Source organism: Panicum virgatum, chromosome 7N, assembly GCF_016808335.1.
Source record: "Panicum virgatum strain AP13 chromosome 7N, P.virgatum_v5, whole genome shotgun sequence".
NCBI classification, from domain to species: Eukaryota; Viridiplantae; Streptophyta; class Magnoliopsida; order Poales; family Poaceae; genus Panicum; species Panicum virgatum.
The window spans coordinates 31,315,843-31,333,340 of record NC_053151.1 but is presented as its reverse complement, the minus strand read 5'-3'; the positions used below and the strand labels follow the sequence as shown (position 1 = coordinate 31,333,340).

Here is a 17,498-nt window from a genome sequence, read left to right as displayed (position 1 = left end):
TTTGAAGGCTTGATGCATCGCTCTATTTAACATGGTAGAACTCTTCGGATGCAATATCAAATTTTGGCACTCGGAGTTCTGACACAGATTACATTAGATGTTTGCAGAACCTAAATAATCGAGTTTCTTGCTAGTACATTTTTGCAAAGTGTCTGATGATAAAAGATCAGGCAGACAAACACATATAGCAGATATACCATTTTCCTGATTCCTGAGAGACACCAAGACAGGGTCGTTATGCCTTCACGTCGAACAGCATCTGCTCTTCTGCTGCTGTTGCTGCTGCTGAAGTGGCTGGCCTTTCATCTGAACTAGATTGGAGTGCTTCCTCTCCAGGGCTGCCTGACTCCCAACTTTGCTGCACATCAGACGCCCAAATTCCGTCAGGAGAACCCTTTTCAGATGAAGAAAAAATCAGAAACTTCTCTGGCATACCTTTTCTTGATCGTTGCAGACATTGCCAAGAAAGCTTCCTCCACATTGATGGATTCCTTAGCACTTGTTTCCATGAACGGAATACCTATCTCATCAGCATAAGCCTGCACAATGGTGAACGAACATTCGATAAACTACATATGATTACAGCGATAATCATCTAGAAGCATGTAGGTTAATTGAAAGTTTGACCTGTGCTACTGCAGTTTCAACAGCCCTACTCTCAGCCAGATCGCACTTGTTGCCAACGAGAAGCTTGCATACACTGTCGTTGGCATATCTGTCAATCTCGCTCAGCCACTGCTTCACATTGTTGAAGCTCTCAATGTCTGTAATGTCATAAACGATCTGGGGGTACCGAAGCAAAAAAAAAAATACGATTGAGTGGAATGAACACTCAAATGATAATTTGTTCGCAGGCTGAGAGATCTTGCTTACAATTATCCCATGAGCTCCACGGTAGTAGCTACTTGTGATTGTTCTGAATCGTTCCTGCCCGGCTGTGTCCCACTGTTAAACATGCAGCAGCCATCAGGCGTCGCTAGTATCGGACCAAATCGGGCATTACAGTCACTGCTTTGCGCAACACATTTGAAAATAGAACTGAAGCTAAGGTGAGAAATAGAAGAATCTGTAAATAGTCTGGTATCTAAACATTGTGAACAAGTAATATGTTACATTGCACAATTTTTTTTTCTTCATAAATGTTACATGAGAAAATGGTGAACTTACAATCTGCAGCTTTATGGTCTTCCCATCCATCTCTATAGTGCGAATTTTCTGCCCAAACAGAACAAGGGGAAAAGGATGGTCAGTAGATCGACCAGCCAAAATGCAAGGAAAGCAGCCCCGGAGCCCCCCTGAATAAATCAGGGGGATTCCAAGAGGAGCCCCAGCCCACTCACAAAGTCAACACCGATGGTGCTGATGTAGCTGTCGACGTAGGAGTCGTCCTGGGTGAGCACACAAGGGGTAAGAGACTGCCGTATTTGGCCTAATCTGCAGCAAACGCACGACACGCGTTACTCACAGCGAACCGGAGGAGGAAGCAGGACTTGCCGACGGAGGAGTCGCCGATCAGGAGAAGCTTGAACAGGTAATCGCTGCCAACCAAATTGAAGGGGAAACCTCAGCACATTGAAGCGAGGGATGGAAAGGGTGGGAAGAGGAAACGAAGAGGGGCACACTCACAATTCGTTGCTCATGGCTCCAACCTCCTGCCTCCGATTCCCGAAACCAAGAACGAGGCTGGGGAAGGGGGAGATGCTTCCGCGAGGGAGAAGCAGGGTTAAGTCAGACCGGTTCCGGTTCTGGCCGATTTCAAACCGGCCTAAATTCAAAATTCAAATTTAAATTCTAAAAAATGAAAAATTTCTAAAAAATTTCTAAAAATACTTCAAGTTGCGACGAATCTAATGGTATTAAATTTTTTTAAATATTCGTTCATTTAGTATACTTTGCGAGCATTTGAAGTTAAACAAAAAAACGTGCATACAAAAGTATACAAATACAAATGTAAAAGTAGTACAAAAGAGGTTTGGAGGGTTAATTTAGCCTAAAACATGTTATACAAACATTCATTTAGTATACTTTGCGGGCATTTGAATTTAAACCAAAAAAAAAATTGAATTTGGCCGGTTACCACTCAAACCGACAGATTACCACTCAAACCGACCAGTAACCGGTCAAACCGAACCGGTAAACCGGTCGGCTAGCCGATAGGAACCGGTTGAACATGAGTTTTTTATTTGGATTTTGTATTTGGCCGATTTTTTCCGATAACCGGTCAAACCAGTCATGTTTACCGGTACCGGTGGGCGGCGGTTTTGTCCCACCGATCGGTAAAAAAAACTGAGGAGAAGGTGACGGCCGGGCTCGTGAGAAGATGCAACCCCCCCCCCCCCCCGGTCACGCGGCCCGAGAAGGCGCAGGCTCGCAGGTGTATAAACTAAAGCAAAGCGATCCGGCGATGCATTTGTTTTTATCGAACTCGGCAGCGTCGTGACGTCGAACTGCTCCCTCCCTGCATCCGGCTCCCCTTTTTTTCCCTACGAGATGACAGGAGGGACTCACGGGCGCGCCGCCGCGCCTGCCAAGGATGATCACGATTCACGATCCCGTTGCGTAGGTCCCTGGCAAACAATACCGCTTTCAGGTTTCAGCTAGAGAGAAATGTAGCAAGCATCATGTGAAAGGGAGTATAGTATCCGAGTATGTATATGTACAAAACCATGTCCGATAAATTGGACTAGTAGTCTGGATAGCCTTTGCATAATTGCATGAAAGATGCCAAACAAATAGCAGGTGAATTCTGCCTGGCAAGAACCCAAACAGCTGAATTTTCAGAAGCTTAAAGATCACGGCACGATACATACACAGTTGAGTTTGAGTCCCGGATGTTTTGCTTTCTACCGGGCAACAAACTTCCGAGACTGGGGGTGTTGGTTGAGATACAGGGACTAACTACTAATCGAGTATTGCTGGAATAAGTAGGACAGTATCTTCTTATAGTCCCCCGATTGGAATCCAGTGTTAAGGTCAATCAAATATGGCACCTGCAACGAGATTACTCCAGTGTTAGAAGTTCTTTTCAGATCTTATCATGAAAATAATCAGCTACTGCTTCTCATGACGTGGCATATGGCTAGCCTTACCTGTTTAGAACCCGAAATTCTTTGAAGCGCATCCATCTTAGACGATCCCTCTCCCACGTTCTGGAGAACATAAGGAAGCTCCAATTCACAGAGAGCCTCTCGAACAATCCTAGCATACTGAATCATAATGTGTTAAGGCCACATGAGAGACAGACAATAGAGCTAACTCCTAACAAGGGGACAAGAAAATACGTGATTCTTACAGAGTTATTCTCATACGAGAAGAGCTCCAACTTCTCTGCAGGTACAACACCAGCATTGTTCCACAGTGTCATTCCTCTTCCAGCTCTTAGAAGAGTGGGCACCCATCCTGTGAAGATTGTACTGCAGAGATATGGGAAGGCTTCATAATTGCATACATCAAAAGGAATTTTGTCTAGTCCCATTTTATAAATTATTTTTCATTGTTTTAGTGAACCTAGTCTCAGACTTCATCCTTGGAACAAACATTTCAACATATATCACTTCTGTTACTTAAGATAGGTAACATGAGGTTGTCAAAACAAGCAAAGCTGGATACCTCTCAAGAAGGCCAGAAGGAGGACTCCTTCCTTGTCCATACTGTCTGAAGAGGTAGTTGACAATATCTCCTGCATGTCTAAGCACATATTAGCATCCATATTTATTTTGCAGTCAATCAGCTAGCTTTAACTAAGCTATCCAGAAAAGAACCACTTTATCAAAAAAAATTAGGAAAAAGTTCATTTTTGGCCATCGAACTATTGCCCGAGTTTAGTTTTGGCCATCGAACTCCCAAAACCGGATATCCTTGACCACTCAACTCTCAAAACCATTCATTTTTAGCCATCGGATGGTTTTGGTGAGTGGTTTTGCTGATGTGGACGCCACGTGGCGGTGGGGCCCACATGTCAGCCTTTCTCTCTCTTTCTTCTCTACTCTCCCTCTCTCCCTTCTCCTATCGCTCTCCTCTCACCCTGCGCTGCCGGCCGCCGTCCTCCCCTGGCGCGCCTCTCCGGCTCGCCCGCCCGGCAGCGCTGGCCCGCGGCGGAGCTCCAGTTCGCCCGGCGGCAGCGCTAGCCCGCGTCGCCCCTGCTCCTCCTTGCGCCGTCATGCGGGCCGGCCGCGGCGCCCATGCAACTCCATCGGAGCGGCCGGCGAGGCGCCCCCGCTCCTCCTCCAGTCCTCCATCCCCGAGCCCCACTCCTCAACGCGTGGTCCACCGCTGGCCAAATCGAGCCTCGGCACCTCCTTCCTAGCCACCCCGAGCTCGAGCACGTGTTGTTGCCGGCGAAATCGAGCCGCGCTGCCCTGTCCCCAAATTCGCCAGCCTCCGCAGGGAGCTTGAGTGCTCTGGCGCACGCACGAGAGAGGATGGCCGGGAGGGGGGAGAGAAGAGTGCTCCACCGGCGGCAGGGGCACTCGGAGCAGTGCGACGAGGCAGTGCGGCGGCACAAAGCGCGTTGTCCTCGATGGCGTTGGCTTCACCGGCCATGGCGCTGGCACGCATGCACGGTGGTGGTGGCCGGTTTCGCCGGATGCCGGATGCCGCCGTCTCAACTTCACCGCGCCGCCGCCTCGACTCCGGGCCGTCCACGGGCGCCGGATGCCGGGCTAGGGAGGCCGGAAGAGGCCCGCTGGCAGAGCTCCCGTGCCCACGGGCCGTGGCGGCGCTCGCCCGCCCAAGGCCGTGGCGGCGCGGAGCTCCCCCGCCCGCAGGCCTCTGCTCCGCCGCGATGGCCCTGCGCCGGCCGAGCTCGAGCTCAAGGCGGCGGATCTCCAGGAGCGTAGGGGAGGAGGGCTGCGGCCGGCGGCGTCGGGGACGAGGGCGAGCAGGCGGCGGCGACACAGGGAGGCAGGGGCGGCGCCACCTTGGAGAGAGAGGTGGGGACGGGCAGGGAGGGCGGCGCCGCTGGGGAGAGAGAGCGGGGAAGAGAGAGAGAGAAACAGGAGGGAGAGAAAAAAAATTAAGCTGACATGTGGGCCCTACCGCCACGTGGCGTCCACATTAGCAAAACCACTCACCAAAACCGTCTGATGGCTAAAAATGAACGGTTTTGAGAGTTGAGTGGTCAAGGATATCCGGTTTTGGAGTTCGATGGCCAAAACCAAACTCGGGCAATAGTTCGATGACCAAAAATGGACTTTTTCTAAAAAAGTAACAGTTAAAGACACTGTTTTGTGGCTGCAGCCAAAAAGTTAAGAGACCCTGGAGATGGAATCGTAGCAGCTAGCAAACCGAAACTGCTGAAAACACACAAAGATAGCTGAAAGATTCATAGGAACTTACCACTTTCATACATTGTGACACCAGTACTAGCATCAACAAGCAGGGGAAACCTGTATAGAAAACTACAGTTCAGTGAAAGTAAGGAGAATATCATAAAGATACATGACTGTGCTAAGGGTGCACCCGTGCAAGCAATGTTAACCACGAAGACAGATAGAATTCCTAGTATTTCCAGACATCCACTATTATATACAACTGAAGTGTTGCGGTATCTGTTAGCAAATACTTAGCAGGCAAAGACATACTGCTCCTTCCCTCCAATTTTCTTGACCATTTCCCTGTGCCTTCGTGATCCTTTTGGGCATGGATAGACCTGAAACATTAATAAGGCAAAGTTGAGGGGGGAAAAAGAAGACATCATTTTAATGCTACATGGATAACCTAGGAGACAATTATGTCCGTTTGCATGGTTTTCCAAGGTATTAATTTATGATGCCGTACTGCATTTACAAAATTTGAATCGCTGTAAGACATGGTTGAGCACCTCCGCAGAAAGATCAAGTTCGGTCATGGCCTCCCGGACTCTCCTACAGAAGGGGCATGCCTCTGTAGGAAAATACAACAAAGGATTCGATCAGTATGTTATGAAAGCCAGAAACCCGTGTGCTACAAGTCATAGCCAACAGAAAATGTTTTTTTACCAAACTCGTACAATTGCAGAGTTGGAACGCTTGTTGCTGGCCCAGTGTTATCTCCACTGCTAGTAGCCACTTTTGATCCCCATGGCAGTCTAGCTAAACTTGAAATTGAAGATGTCGTGACCTGGGGGTCATCAAGGGCAGGCGAAAAGGAATTACTCAACAAGGGAACCACCAGCATGAACAGCAGCACTTGCATTTGCTATAGATGATCCAGAGGACCACGCATCAAATGAAAACCAACGAACATATTACGATATCAGCAGCAGTAAATACATCAGTCAGAGATTCGTTTAGCGAAGGAATGCACTGAAGCTATCCATCCGATTCAGTTCAGAACTCGAGACTCTAATCCAAGTTACAAATTCATGGTTGGCCTGGAAAAGAAAAGTTACTAGTTCATGGTTGGCGTGTGCTGAGCGCCTGAGCCTCGGGGTTTACCTCCACGAAGTCGTTCCGCTCCCGCGAAGGATCGCCTCCCTGCTCGGCAATTCACAGCACGACACCAATTTCAGCAACCGTCTGCCTAAGCCTAACAACCAAGCCCAGCGACCGACAAACGCGACGAATCGATTAGTTACCCCGAGGAGCTTGAGGAGCGGGCACAGGAATGACAGGACGCTTCCGCCGCCGCCGCCGCCGCTCGTAGAGGCGATCTCGGTTTCGGCCGCGCCCACGCTGGGAGGCCGCGCTCGGGCGAGCGTCCGGGCGCGGGCGAGGCTGGGTGGACGAGCTCGAGCGGGAGCCGCAGCGCGCCGCGGGGGCGTGGGACGGAGGCTGGGGTGGCGCGCGGGGTGAGTGAGGTGCAGCATGGCAGCGAGCGCGAGCGCGAGCGAGAGGGAGAGGAGAGGTGCCTGGGGGCTGGGGGCTGGGGGCTGGGAGCTCTCGCCGGCGTGTGGCTGCCGTCGCGGGAGGCGTACGGGTTGGTCGGTGGGGGCGAGTTGTGGCTGGGCCTCATCTGGGGTCGATTCCCGCGAACGGCTTGTTGGGCCCACGATCGTGGCCGAGCCGTCAGCCCATCAGGCTCTCGGGAACGGCGAATTTTTTTTATTTTTATTTTTATTTTTATTTTCGATTTATCAAAAATATATGTCTTGTTTTTTTTTCAAAAATGTCACCCAGCCGCCAGTTCATCCGGCGGAAGGTTGTTACCGCCAGATGAACCGGCGGTAGGATCGGTCCGCGCTGGGTTGTGGTGGGCCGAGCCTTACCGCCGGTTCAATCGGCGGTAAGGTCCCTCCTTTAAACCCCGCGCGCCCGTCCCCCAGCGCCGCCGCCCGCTCCGCCGCCCGGCCGCCCCCCGCGCGGCTCCCGCACGCGCGCCGGGCGCTCGCAGCGCTCTCCCGGCCGGCTGCCGCCGCACCGAGACGGCGCGCGCAGGTACAATTTAAATTTTAATTTTATTAATAATAGTTTGTAGATTAGAATTAGAAATATTAGTGTTTTTAATATAGTTTTATGTGTAGAAATAGTTTTTAGCGTGTAATTATTTTAGTATAGTTTGATGTGTAGAAATTATTTTTTTATATGTAGAAATATTAGTGATTCGAAAATAAATTATTACGATATAAAATCGTAGAACATGTAATTGAAAATATTAGTTTACATACGAATATAATTGAAAATATTAATGAGTTCAAACAGACATATTTGTCGCATAAAAAATAATATTAATTAATATTATATTACAGAAAAATAGAAATTGTTGTCAGTAATAAAAATTGTAAAGAAATAATTAAGATATATGCAAAAATAGCAGAATTATTTTTTTAGCTTTGATTAAATTCTAAGGAAGAGTAATTATTGTCGTAAATATTGACAGGCATGTCAGATGATTTGTATTTTCAAGTGTTCTATGGGTCTGGAGAAGTTAGATATGGTCCTGAAGGGGTAGATTTGTCAGAGTTTAGCTCGATCACAAAAAAAATACCCCGAGCTAGAGAGAGGACTTGGATTTCAATATCCAATTGGCTATTTAAAGCTTTCGGCCTTAGTCGAGATGAACATGAGATCTCTGTCATGGCAGTGGTTAGTCGAAGGGAACCAGTATTTTGGGAGCTATTGCCGCTTGAAGGGACGCAAAACTGGAGGAACTATGTCAATATAAGTAGTAGCCGAGGCTTACCGCTTGTGTTGTTTGTTCAAGCATTCGAGAAGATTAGCTTTAGAACTGAAGCGGGCGGGGATCATGAAGGCCAGGGAGATATAGTTTCCGAAGAAACTGAGACGATGCATGAATCTCATGAAGAAGATGGTGAACTTGAGATTTTAGAAGATGATAGACATGCTGCACACGAACCTCGTCAAGCAACTGGTCAGGCTGATGAAGGGGAAAACATTCTAGAGATAGTTGAAGATTTCAGAGGGAGGGTGAAGAACAGCACAATGCAATGAATGATGACTCCTCGGATGATGACGATGACGACGACGAAGATTATCATGTCCCACACAATTGGTCCGGTTATGAATTTTCAAAATTAAGTGTAAATGAAGGTGAAGCGGTGTCTTGGGAGTACAGGCAAAATGAGGTATGCATCGGTTCGGTGTATGCTAACAGTGACAACATGAAGGAAGCTATAAAACGTTGGTCGACTCTCTCTTTGCAAAGACAGTTCAAAGTTCTCAAGAGCAGTCCGAGAACATATGACGTGCGTTGTGTGAGAAGCGAATGTCCTTTCAGGGTGTATGTTTCTATGGGCAAGTGGCAGGATTTCTGGGAGGTTAAAAAAATTGTAGAGCACACATGCCTGCTTGAGCAATTAGAACCACAGCACCGCAACCTCAGTGCAGGTTTCATAGCTAACTACATGTACCCTTTGATCGTGGACAATCCTAGTTATGAACCTAAGTCAATCATTTGTGCTGTTGAGGAGGAGTTTAAATATAAAATTAGCTACAACAAAGCTTACAGAGCGAAACAGAAAGTGCTGCAGATGAGGTGGGGGACGTATGAAGCTTCGTATCACAATATACCGGCATTGCTGTACACTATATGTCTTAGAAATCCTGGTAGCTACTACGACTTGAAAACGTATCCATGTGCCCAGAAGCCTGGAAAGCAGATACTCCAACGGTCATTCTTGGCCTTGGGCGCTTGCATTGAGGCGTTTCCGCACTGCCGGCCAGTCATTTGTATCGATGGGACATTTTTGACAGGAAGGTATAAAGGCACAATCCTCACAGCTGTTGCAGCTGATGGTAACAGACAATTGTTGCCTTTGGCAATTGCCTTTGTGGAGAAAGAATCAGGGGATACTTGGTATTGGTTTTTGCAGAGGGTGAAGCAGATGATTGTTAAAGATGTAGAGAACGTGTGTTTGATTCATGATCGGCACAAGGGTATATTACAAGCAATCGATGACATACAGAATGGTTCTACTGAGCGTAGTAGGACTGCACTTTGGCCGGACCTAAAGAGTAGGTGGTGCATGAGACATATGGGGGCAAACTTTCATACCCAGTTCAAGAACAAAATCCTTATGAAGCTATTCAAGTGGTTATGCAGCCAGAATCAGGAAAGGAAATTCAACTTCCTATGGAAAAAATTGGATGAGCTAACAAAAAAGCAAACGGCGGAGCTAGCGAAGAGATCTGTCAATACAGAGAAGGACGACCAGGTCTCGCTTGAAGATGTGGGCTTGGACAGTCCGAATGTCAGGCGCAAAAGGAGAAAGGCAATTAAGACATTCTCTGAGTGGATTGAGCACGAACCAAAAGAGAAATGGGCTTTACTGTTTGATGAAGGCGGTGCTAGGTACGGTTTAATGACTACGAACCTAGCGGAGGTATAAAATTGGGTGCTGCGTGGTGTAAGATCATTGCCACTTGTTGGGATCGTGGAGTTCTTCTTGTATCGCACTTGCGAGTACTTCAGGGACCGTTATGCTGTGGCACAGAAAGATATGGTCGATAATCGCAAAGTTTACGGATACAAGGTTACGGAGCATATGGAGGAAGCTTTCAAAAAGGCCCGTTCACATCGGGTGACTCCAGTTGGCTCTATGGAACGTCGGTACGAGGTGATGTGTAGGGACAAAGGCCGAATGGGGGGGCCGGCGTGAGAAGTATGTGCAGGAGTGTGTTCTCCGTCCTGATGCTTGTATTTGCTCATGTCATAAGTCAAAACTGCTGCACCTGCCGTGCACACATGTCATTGATGCCTGTTTTGAAGCTGGTGGACTACAGGCTCGTATGTATGTCTCAAATTACTTCATGAAGGAAACTATTTGGATGACTTGGAGGCACGAGATATATGGGTTTCGCATCCTTGGAGACTTCATAACTGATCCTGGACACAATGCAACTTACATTCCAGATCCAGATCCAGAAATGTTTCAAGGGGTGGGCCGACGCAAGAAGAAACGCATTAGAAATAACATGGATCGATCGGAGGCTGGTCGAGATGTCCGCCTCTGCTCGAAGTGCCATGAGACGGGTCATACGTACAAGTATTGTACGGCATTGAGTTATGGTGGCCGCACAGATGGAGCGGGCCCATCTGAAGCTGCTCCAAATCCGGCACCGCAGGCAACGGGTCGTCGTGGCCGCCGTCCTAACAACGATGGCCTTATGTGATCGATGACGATTGTCATTTGTGTCATTCGCTATTCAATCATGTTTGATGTTAAATTATGTAATATTAAGAACTAATATGTCGTAAACTGATTTCGTCTTGCCATACGAATATTTGTTGTAATATGTGCCCCAAATATATGTTCAACTTTATTGCTGTAATTGGAATTTGAAGTTATATAATATGTAATTTGTTGTGCATCATTTATAAGTTTATTATGTTATGTTTTATTTAGTATTTTATTAAAAATTTGTTGTATTACTTAATTTATGTTCTAAAATTTTATTTAGTATTTTTTTACGTTAATGTTATTATGCTTAATATTGTTATTTATGTCATGTTCTGCAGCTCGCAGGGTGACTCATGCCCCCAAACAGCTCATTCCTTTGGCGAGGTCAATAGCTGACGCTCCACTTACAGGGGTCAATAGCGAGGTCGGCTGGGGTTCTGCTGTTTTGGCTGCGAGTTACAGGGGTCTTTGCACGGGCGTGACGAAGGTCTCAGCAGAGGAGCCCATTTTTGTTGGGTGTCCTCTACTGTTACAGCTCTGGTCTTACGAGCGCTTTCCCGTTGGTAGGCCGGAGATGGACTTCGAGCCGTACGTCCAGCTGTCCGCAGACCACGACGACGTCGACAGACCTACGATGGGTTCATTGTGGTGCCTCAGGAGGGTACGTTACATAGTTTCTTTTACTTATTGTTACATGCGTGCATAAATGTACGTCGACAGACCTAAATGTAAAGATAATAATTACAGTTTAGATAGTCTTTAAAATAATTATACAATTATTTATAGCAGTGAAAGCTTATAAAACAATTAAAAATAAAAATTATAGCAATGAAAGGTTATAAAACAATAAAAAAATATGGGGAACACCTACTGCCGTTTAAAACGGCGGTAGGGCACTGCCAGCTACAGCCGGCTGTAGCAGCCGGCTATAGCCGGGCTACAGCGCGGCGGTAGTACTTACCGCCGGATCGATTGGCGGTAAGGAGCTACCGCCGTTTGATCCGGCGGTATGTTCCATGGGCCGTGGGCCAAGGATCTTACCGCCGGAGGAACCGGCGGTAACTCCTTACCGCCGAACCAACCGGCGGCAGGGTGACATTTTTGAAAAAAAATTATAGCCACATATATTTTTGATAAATCGACGAAAAAAATATAAAAATAAAAAAAATTCCGGGAACGGCCCGCCGAGCCCACCACCACTGGCGTGCGTGGCGTGCTCCGAAGCGTTCCAGTGCACGTCCACTCCAACAGTCCAACAGCATCTCGGCCGCGCGTGCAACGCGACGCCATCGCCGTGGCCAAACCAAACTTCCACTTACCGACGACGACCTGACACAAACATCTCGATCGATCGACCTGCGCCACCGCCACGGAGCCTCCGTGAGTCCTCGCTCTTCCGTCGCGCTCGAGCAGGCCGGCGGGCCGCCTCTCTGCAGCGATCAGATGGGCAACAGCTAGCTGGCGCTAAATCGACGGATCGGCCGTGCTGTTCATGCCGCGCGGCCGATCCCCAACCCAATCATGGACGTCGCGTCGACTGCGATACCGATACGTGCGCGTCAGCCACCGGCCGCGGGGCGGGGCTCGCTCGCTCGCTGTTCGCGCGTCCCTTTCGCCATGGCTTGTAGCTGTGTGTGTGTGTCACTCGCGCGCGGTGGTGGCAAGGCTGGTGGTCTGACGACGAACGCGGCGGCCGGCGCAGTGGGCCGTGCGCACACACGGCGATGCCGATCGATCGATCGGCCTGCCTGGCCAACTTGCATTGCTCGTTACCATCAGTGCTGGGTGCTGAGAGGTCGATTATCCGATCTCTCCATGCATGCATGGCGACTGTCGGCAAATCATAAACATCGCAGTAATAAAAGGGTCGAGCCGGCGCCCGAGCCGTCTAGTTGGTCACTTGGTCTGGTCTCTTCTCTTCAACACTTCTACTGTATCAGCTGGCGTCGATCTTGACACTTACGCGCGTGTGGTTTCTCTCGTGATCGCAAAAGGCAAACCGCAAACAAACGTGGTCGATCGCTTTCCGATGCTACAGCCGCGAGAGTACACTGTACATTCTGTCCTAAGTCCTTGCCCACTGTAGCGGAGTTCGAGCTAGGTACCAGGCTATGAGGCTGCTTGTAAAGATTTCTCCCAAAAGGGTTCGATCATTACTGAAGTAATTAATAAAACCGGTAAAGTCAAAGAAAACTAATTTCACCAAACTTCTACTTCATTATAGCCTGAAGCTTTTAAAACAACTCTATGCTGTAAAGTTTCTGAGTTTTCACAAAACAGGTGAAGCTGAAGCCGGAATAAACCCTCGAGTAGCTACGCTGCGGGCTGCGGCGGCCACCTCGGACCGTGACATCGTGTGCAGGTAGTCAGGTACAAACCGAAAAGGTGTAGACCAGGAGAGAAATAAAAGGGGTGGGCGATCGACGTACCGGTAGTCTGGTACTGATGGGACGCCTCCGATGTGTGCTGGCTGGCTGGCTCGCGCGGCGGCACTCCGGCCCGGCCGCCCGATCGGCCGGTCCGTCGTCCGTCACGTCCCGGCGGTACGCGCGTCATGATTGATCCCGCCGGGCCGCCGGAATCAAGGCGGCGTTAAGGTCGGCCAGCTTACGCTCGATCGTACGCTCTCCGATTAGATCCCGCCCGCCGGCCCGGGCGCGCGCACGGAGGGCCCGTACCACGAACAGGCAACGAGGCGCACCCACCCACCGGCCGCGCGCGCGCCCCCTGAAGGCCTGAATCCATCCGCATCTGCAGGACTGCAGATAGGCCTCGCGTCGCCGCCGGCGCGCACGGGCGCGGCCTGGGGGCCGGGCTGGCGGTGGCGCCCCCACGCCGCGGGCGCGGGTGTGGCCTACGTCCCGGCTGGCGTCGTGCGCCCTGCTGGCCCGCCGGCGCCCGTGCAGCGCAGTGCATGCATGCATGCGCTCCACCCGGCCAGGCGCGCGGGCCGACGCCGACCGACTGGTCAAATCCGACCGAGGTCAGGTCAGGAGGGTCGATGGGGGGCCCCGCCGGCGCCCGGCCGGAGGCGGGGTGACGCAGCGGCCGCCACGGCCACAAGCGCGGCTGCCGCCACCGTGTGTGGCTCTCTTTCGGCCGACATGCCCGGGGTTCGCGCGCACGTACTGCCGGGGATCTGCTGATCGACCACGCTTAGTTGAAAATGGAGCTACGATTCGTAAACCTCTCATTTCGCACTGCTGCCTTGTCATAAATATTAAATGTTACATCAGCAAATTTGCGAACACAGTAGAGTTATTTATGAGTTACTAAATTTTCAATCTTAGTAACGGTGGGATGACACTTCTTACTGAAACTAGTCTAATATGCAACGGGCTTGCGGCTCTAAATTGTACTAACTTCAACTTAATTTAATGATGCGCAGCTATCCTACGTGTTCAAACCAATAATAACTTTTTTAAGTTGGACTTATATCGTGCACCGGTGGATGCACGGTGACGTTGGGTGTGTGTTGTTGCCGCGCCAAACGCAGGTTACGAGGAGCAGCCAACCACCGTGCGACGGCCTGATGGCCTGATCTTGCAACTACTACTCAGGCAATGATTGCAAGATCCATGTACGGCTGTACGTAGCCTAGAAAATGCCAGTCCACTCGCGACAGCCGCGCGTGGGGATCCACTTGCGCTCGCCAGTAGCCGTAAGCCTGATCCTCTCCTCTGTTCACGCACTGTTCGTGCTTCACTGCTCCTAGATATCTTGAGTGTATATTAGTATGTTCTCATCTCCATTCATTCTACTACTACTTGGCTTCAGCAGATTTTTTTTCACTTTCTTGCGTAGCCTGCTGCAGATCACAACAAACAAACACGATTACTACATGATTGGGTACGGTGCTAGTAGTAGCTAGCCTTTTCGAAACGAATGCGAGTCGGTGCTCAACTCGCAGGTCTTTCCGTGCCAGTCTGTCCAGGCGAGTTGAACAGAGCATTTCGGTGCTCAACTCCTGCTGCTATACGATCAACATGCCCCGGCCTCTGTCCAGGCGAATGAACAGAGCATTTCAGTGTAGCTATGCACCACTGGAGCGAATTCATCAAAGAGAAGAAAAAAAAGAACTCCAGATCGATCGATCGAGCTGTGGGCAGTGGGCTGGATGCCCTTGATGATTACAGTCGCCGCAGTGAGTACAGAGACATGATTGGTAGGGCATCATGGGTACGGCCCCCTGACCCCCTCCGTACCGTACGTACGTCCCCGAACAGACACGTGGCGCCCTACCGCGGTGGCGCCCACACGGATACATGCCCTCCTTCCCCGATTTGGGACTCGACCCGTCTTCAACAAAAGATCCAATCATCCAGGGCATCGTCCGTCGTCGTCCATGGTCCATGGCTCCATGCTAAGCCAGCTAGAGCCTTTAGGTGCTGCTGCTGCTGCGTGCCTCTCCAACCGTACGCGCGTGTGCAGAGCCATCAGTGTGCCTTCAGAAGTTCAGATCGATCGAGCCCTTGTTTAGTTGTGTAATTTAAAATTCTAAATTTTTTTCCCGGCATCCGCATAGAGACTTAAATCTAGACGAAATAAAAAACGCATTGCACAGTTTGCCTGTAAATCGCGAGACGAATCTAATAAACCTAATTAGACCGTAATTAGATGCTAAATTGATACAGTACTGCTACAGTAAACAATATCTAATGGTGGGTTAATTAGGCTCATTAGATTCGTCTCGCGCGCTTTACAGACGAATTCTGTAAGTAATTTTGTGATTAGTTTATATTTAGTACTTCAAATATAAAAAGATTTGCTTTCAAAAATTTTACACCCTGCAACGAGATCTCGCCACTGTTCGTCGCCAGCTTCTCCGTCCCCTCCCGAGCCCCATGCGTCTCTCTCAATCTCAGGAGTCAGGAATAGTCCACGTCCAGGCTGGTACTAGACCCCATGCCCACAATGGAGAATGGCCAGGCCACCAGCGACCAAAGCTTCTTCTTCGTCTTCCCTAGAAAAGCGCACTGAATCTGGAGAAGCTACTGGAGAAACCAAACGTGCAAATCAGCAAATGAGAAGAAGTTGCTAAGCGGTTTCAAAGTGATCGAACACGTACTTCTAAGTTGCTAAGCAATTGTACCTATACTGCTATATATAGTCGCTGCTTGATTTCCACAATACTGTGGACGCTTCATCATTCTCCTTGACAAATCAATGGGACAATACAGTGCTAGCTCCATTATATGTCCTTTGTTGTTCGTCCAAACAGTAGTACTATCTAAGTAGTGTATGGCCTCGCCGGCTCGCCTAGAGCTTGGATCGACCGTGGTTAGGGGTGTCAATTAGTGATCTTTTGGTTCACCTCTAATTCTTTTTAGTTTAAAATTTTATATTAATTCTTTAAAATTAATTTAAAAAATTAATACAAAATTTTAAACTAAAAAGAATTGGAGGTGCACCTAAGGATCACCAATTTACACTCCTAATCGTGGTGGTGCACTGACGATCGAACCAACAGCCGTGAAGCGCCCACAGCAACAGCGCGCGCACAGTGCCGCCAGGACGCGGGCGGGCATTATTGCGCCCCCAATCATGGATCAAATCATGAGCTTAACATAGTAGCTGGCCTCTTGAAGCGACTCGCTGCGACCCGGCCGGTGCCCCCATCGCGGCCTATATATAAGGCAGGCTCCATTATCACGATCACATCCAGCTCCTCATCGCCGTTCACTCTCGCACACATTCTTTGCTGATTTTTGAACAAGTGTTTTGTATATATATATAACGACGACGATGGACCGAATGGGCAAGCACCTGCAGATGCCGCCGATGACGAGCAGCAGCGGCGGCGGCAGCTCGTCGCCGCCGCCGCCGCCGCCACAGCAGCAGCAGCAGTACCGGGGCGTGCGGAAGCGGAAGTGGGGCAAGTGGGTGTCGGAGATCCGGCAGCCGGGGACCAAGACGCGCATCTGGCTGGGCAGCTTCGAGTCGGCCGAGATGGCGGCGGTGGCGCACGACGTGGCCGCGCTGCGCCTGCGCGGCCGCGACGCGCAGCTCAACTTCCCCGGCTGCGTCGGCTGGCTGCCGCGCCCCGCCAGCACGCGCCCGGGCGACGTGCGCGCCGCGGCCGCCGCGGCCGCCGACCGGGTGCGCTGCGACCCGGCGCTGCTGCTGCTGCAGCAGCAGGCGGCCGCGGCGCGGTGCCGCCACGACGACGAGGTCGAGCTCGACCTCGTCGGGGCCGGCGGGCCGGGGGCCGAGCTCCTCCTCGGCGGGAGCGACGAGGAGTTCGAGCTGGACCTGGGCTCGCCCAGGCTGTGGGCCGAGATGGCGGAGGCCATGCTCCTGGACCCGCCGGGCTGGGCCACGGGCGTCGGCGACGCGGAGGTGGCCCAATGCTGGTCGCACGGCTCCCTGTGGGACGCCTGCTAGCTCTGAAGCTCTCTCTCTTCCTCACCGGCTCACCCGGCTGGCTGCTCATCAATTTGGCTTGCCTGCAAGTGTTTGGCATTGGCCATGGCCACTGGACGCTGCTAACCTCACAGGTGTCACAGTGCTTTTGGTGTGTGCCACTGTGAGAGCGTCTCGATTGCTTAATCCTCCTGTGTGTCTTCGCTTTCTGCTTCTGGGCTTGCCGTTTTGGTTCGTGCTAATTAGCTGTATATTAGGCAATGATGACAATCTTGGTCATTGGTCAAAGTCTCAAAGATACCACTGATATTATTATGGTTTGATTTATATTCTTGCATTTGTACTAGCTCTGCGTTGTCGATCACGTTGGAGGTGACCATGCATGCATGTAAGTACTCACCCAAGCCGCACTGAGTTTGCTATATGTATAGGTTGTTTGCTATATATATATTATGATGGCGTTTTTGCCAATGTATTATGATAACCGAACTGCTATCCAAAACGGATCTTTTCGAGGATGATAGCCAAATCACTATGATTATCTGCTTTCGTTTCCTGGTCCGTCCCGTACCTACGC

The 17,498-nt window shown here is 50.2% G+C and overlaps 3 protein-coding genes across 4 annotated transcripts; 1 reads left to right on the top strand and 2 right to left on the bottom strand.

The window, feature by feature from the left end:
• Positions 1-23: 23 nt before the first annotated feature.
• On the bottom strand, positions 24-1,741 carry LOC120680449 (GTP-binding protein YPTM1-like). The gene is made up of 8 exons (XM_039961942.1): positions 1,627-1,741; positions 1,466-1,538; positions 1,341-1,388; positions 1,168-1,215; positions 874-945; positions 628-783; positions 436-539; positions 24-358 (listed from the first exon to the last, which is right to left on the bottom strand). The coding sequence occupies exons 1-8, from the start codon at positions 1,638-1,640 to the stop codon at positions 244-246; spliced, it is 630 nt and encodes a 209-aa protein (XP_039817876.1). The 5' UTR covers positions 1,641-1,741; the 3' UTR covers positions 24-243.
• An 883-nt stretch (positions 1,742-2,624) lies between these two features.
• On the bottom strand, positions 2,625-6,896 carry LOC120683283. Of its 2 annotated transcripts, XM_039965351.1 has the most exons (10): positions 6,557-6,896; positions 6,417-6,455; positions 5,979-6,099; positions 5,822-5,883; positions 5,583-5,650; positions 5,338-5,387; positions 3,610-3,679; positions 3,293-3,413; positions 3,090-3,206; positions 2,625-2,990 (listed from the first exon to the last, which is right to left on the bottom strand). In XM_039965351.1, the coding sequence occupies exons 1-10, from the start codon at positions 6,785-6,787 to the stop codon at positions 2,895-2,897; spliced, it is 975 nt and encodes a 324-aa protein (XP_039821285.1). In that variant the 5' UTR covers positions 6,788-6,896; the 3' UTR covers positions 2,625-2,894. The 2 variants fall into 2 exon arrangements, with proteins under 2 accessions (XP_039821285.1, XP_039821286.1); XM_039965352.1 differs by lacking the exon at positions 6,417-6,455 and having other exon boundaries at positions 6,557-6,844.
• Positions 6,897-16,232: 9,336 nt separating this feature from the next.
• LOC120683244 (ethylene-responsive transcription factor ERF027-like) lies at positions 16,233-17,248 on the top strand. Its single transcript, XM_039965297.1, has one exon. The coding sequence runs from the start codon at positions 16,304-16,306 to the stop codon at positions 16,940-16,942; it is 639 nt and encodes a 212-aa protein (XP_039821231.1). The 5' UTR covers positions 16,233-16,303; the 3' UTR covers positions 16,943-17,248.
• The last annotated feature ends 250 nt before the right edge of the window (positions 17,249-17,498 follow it).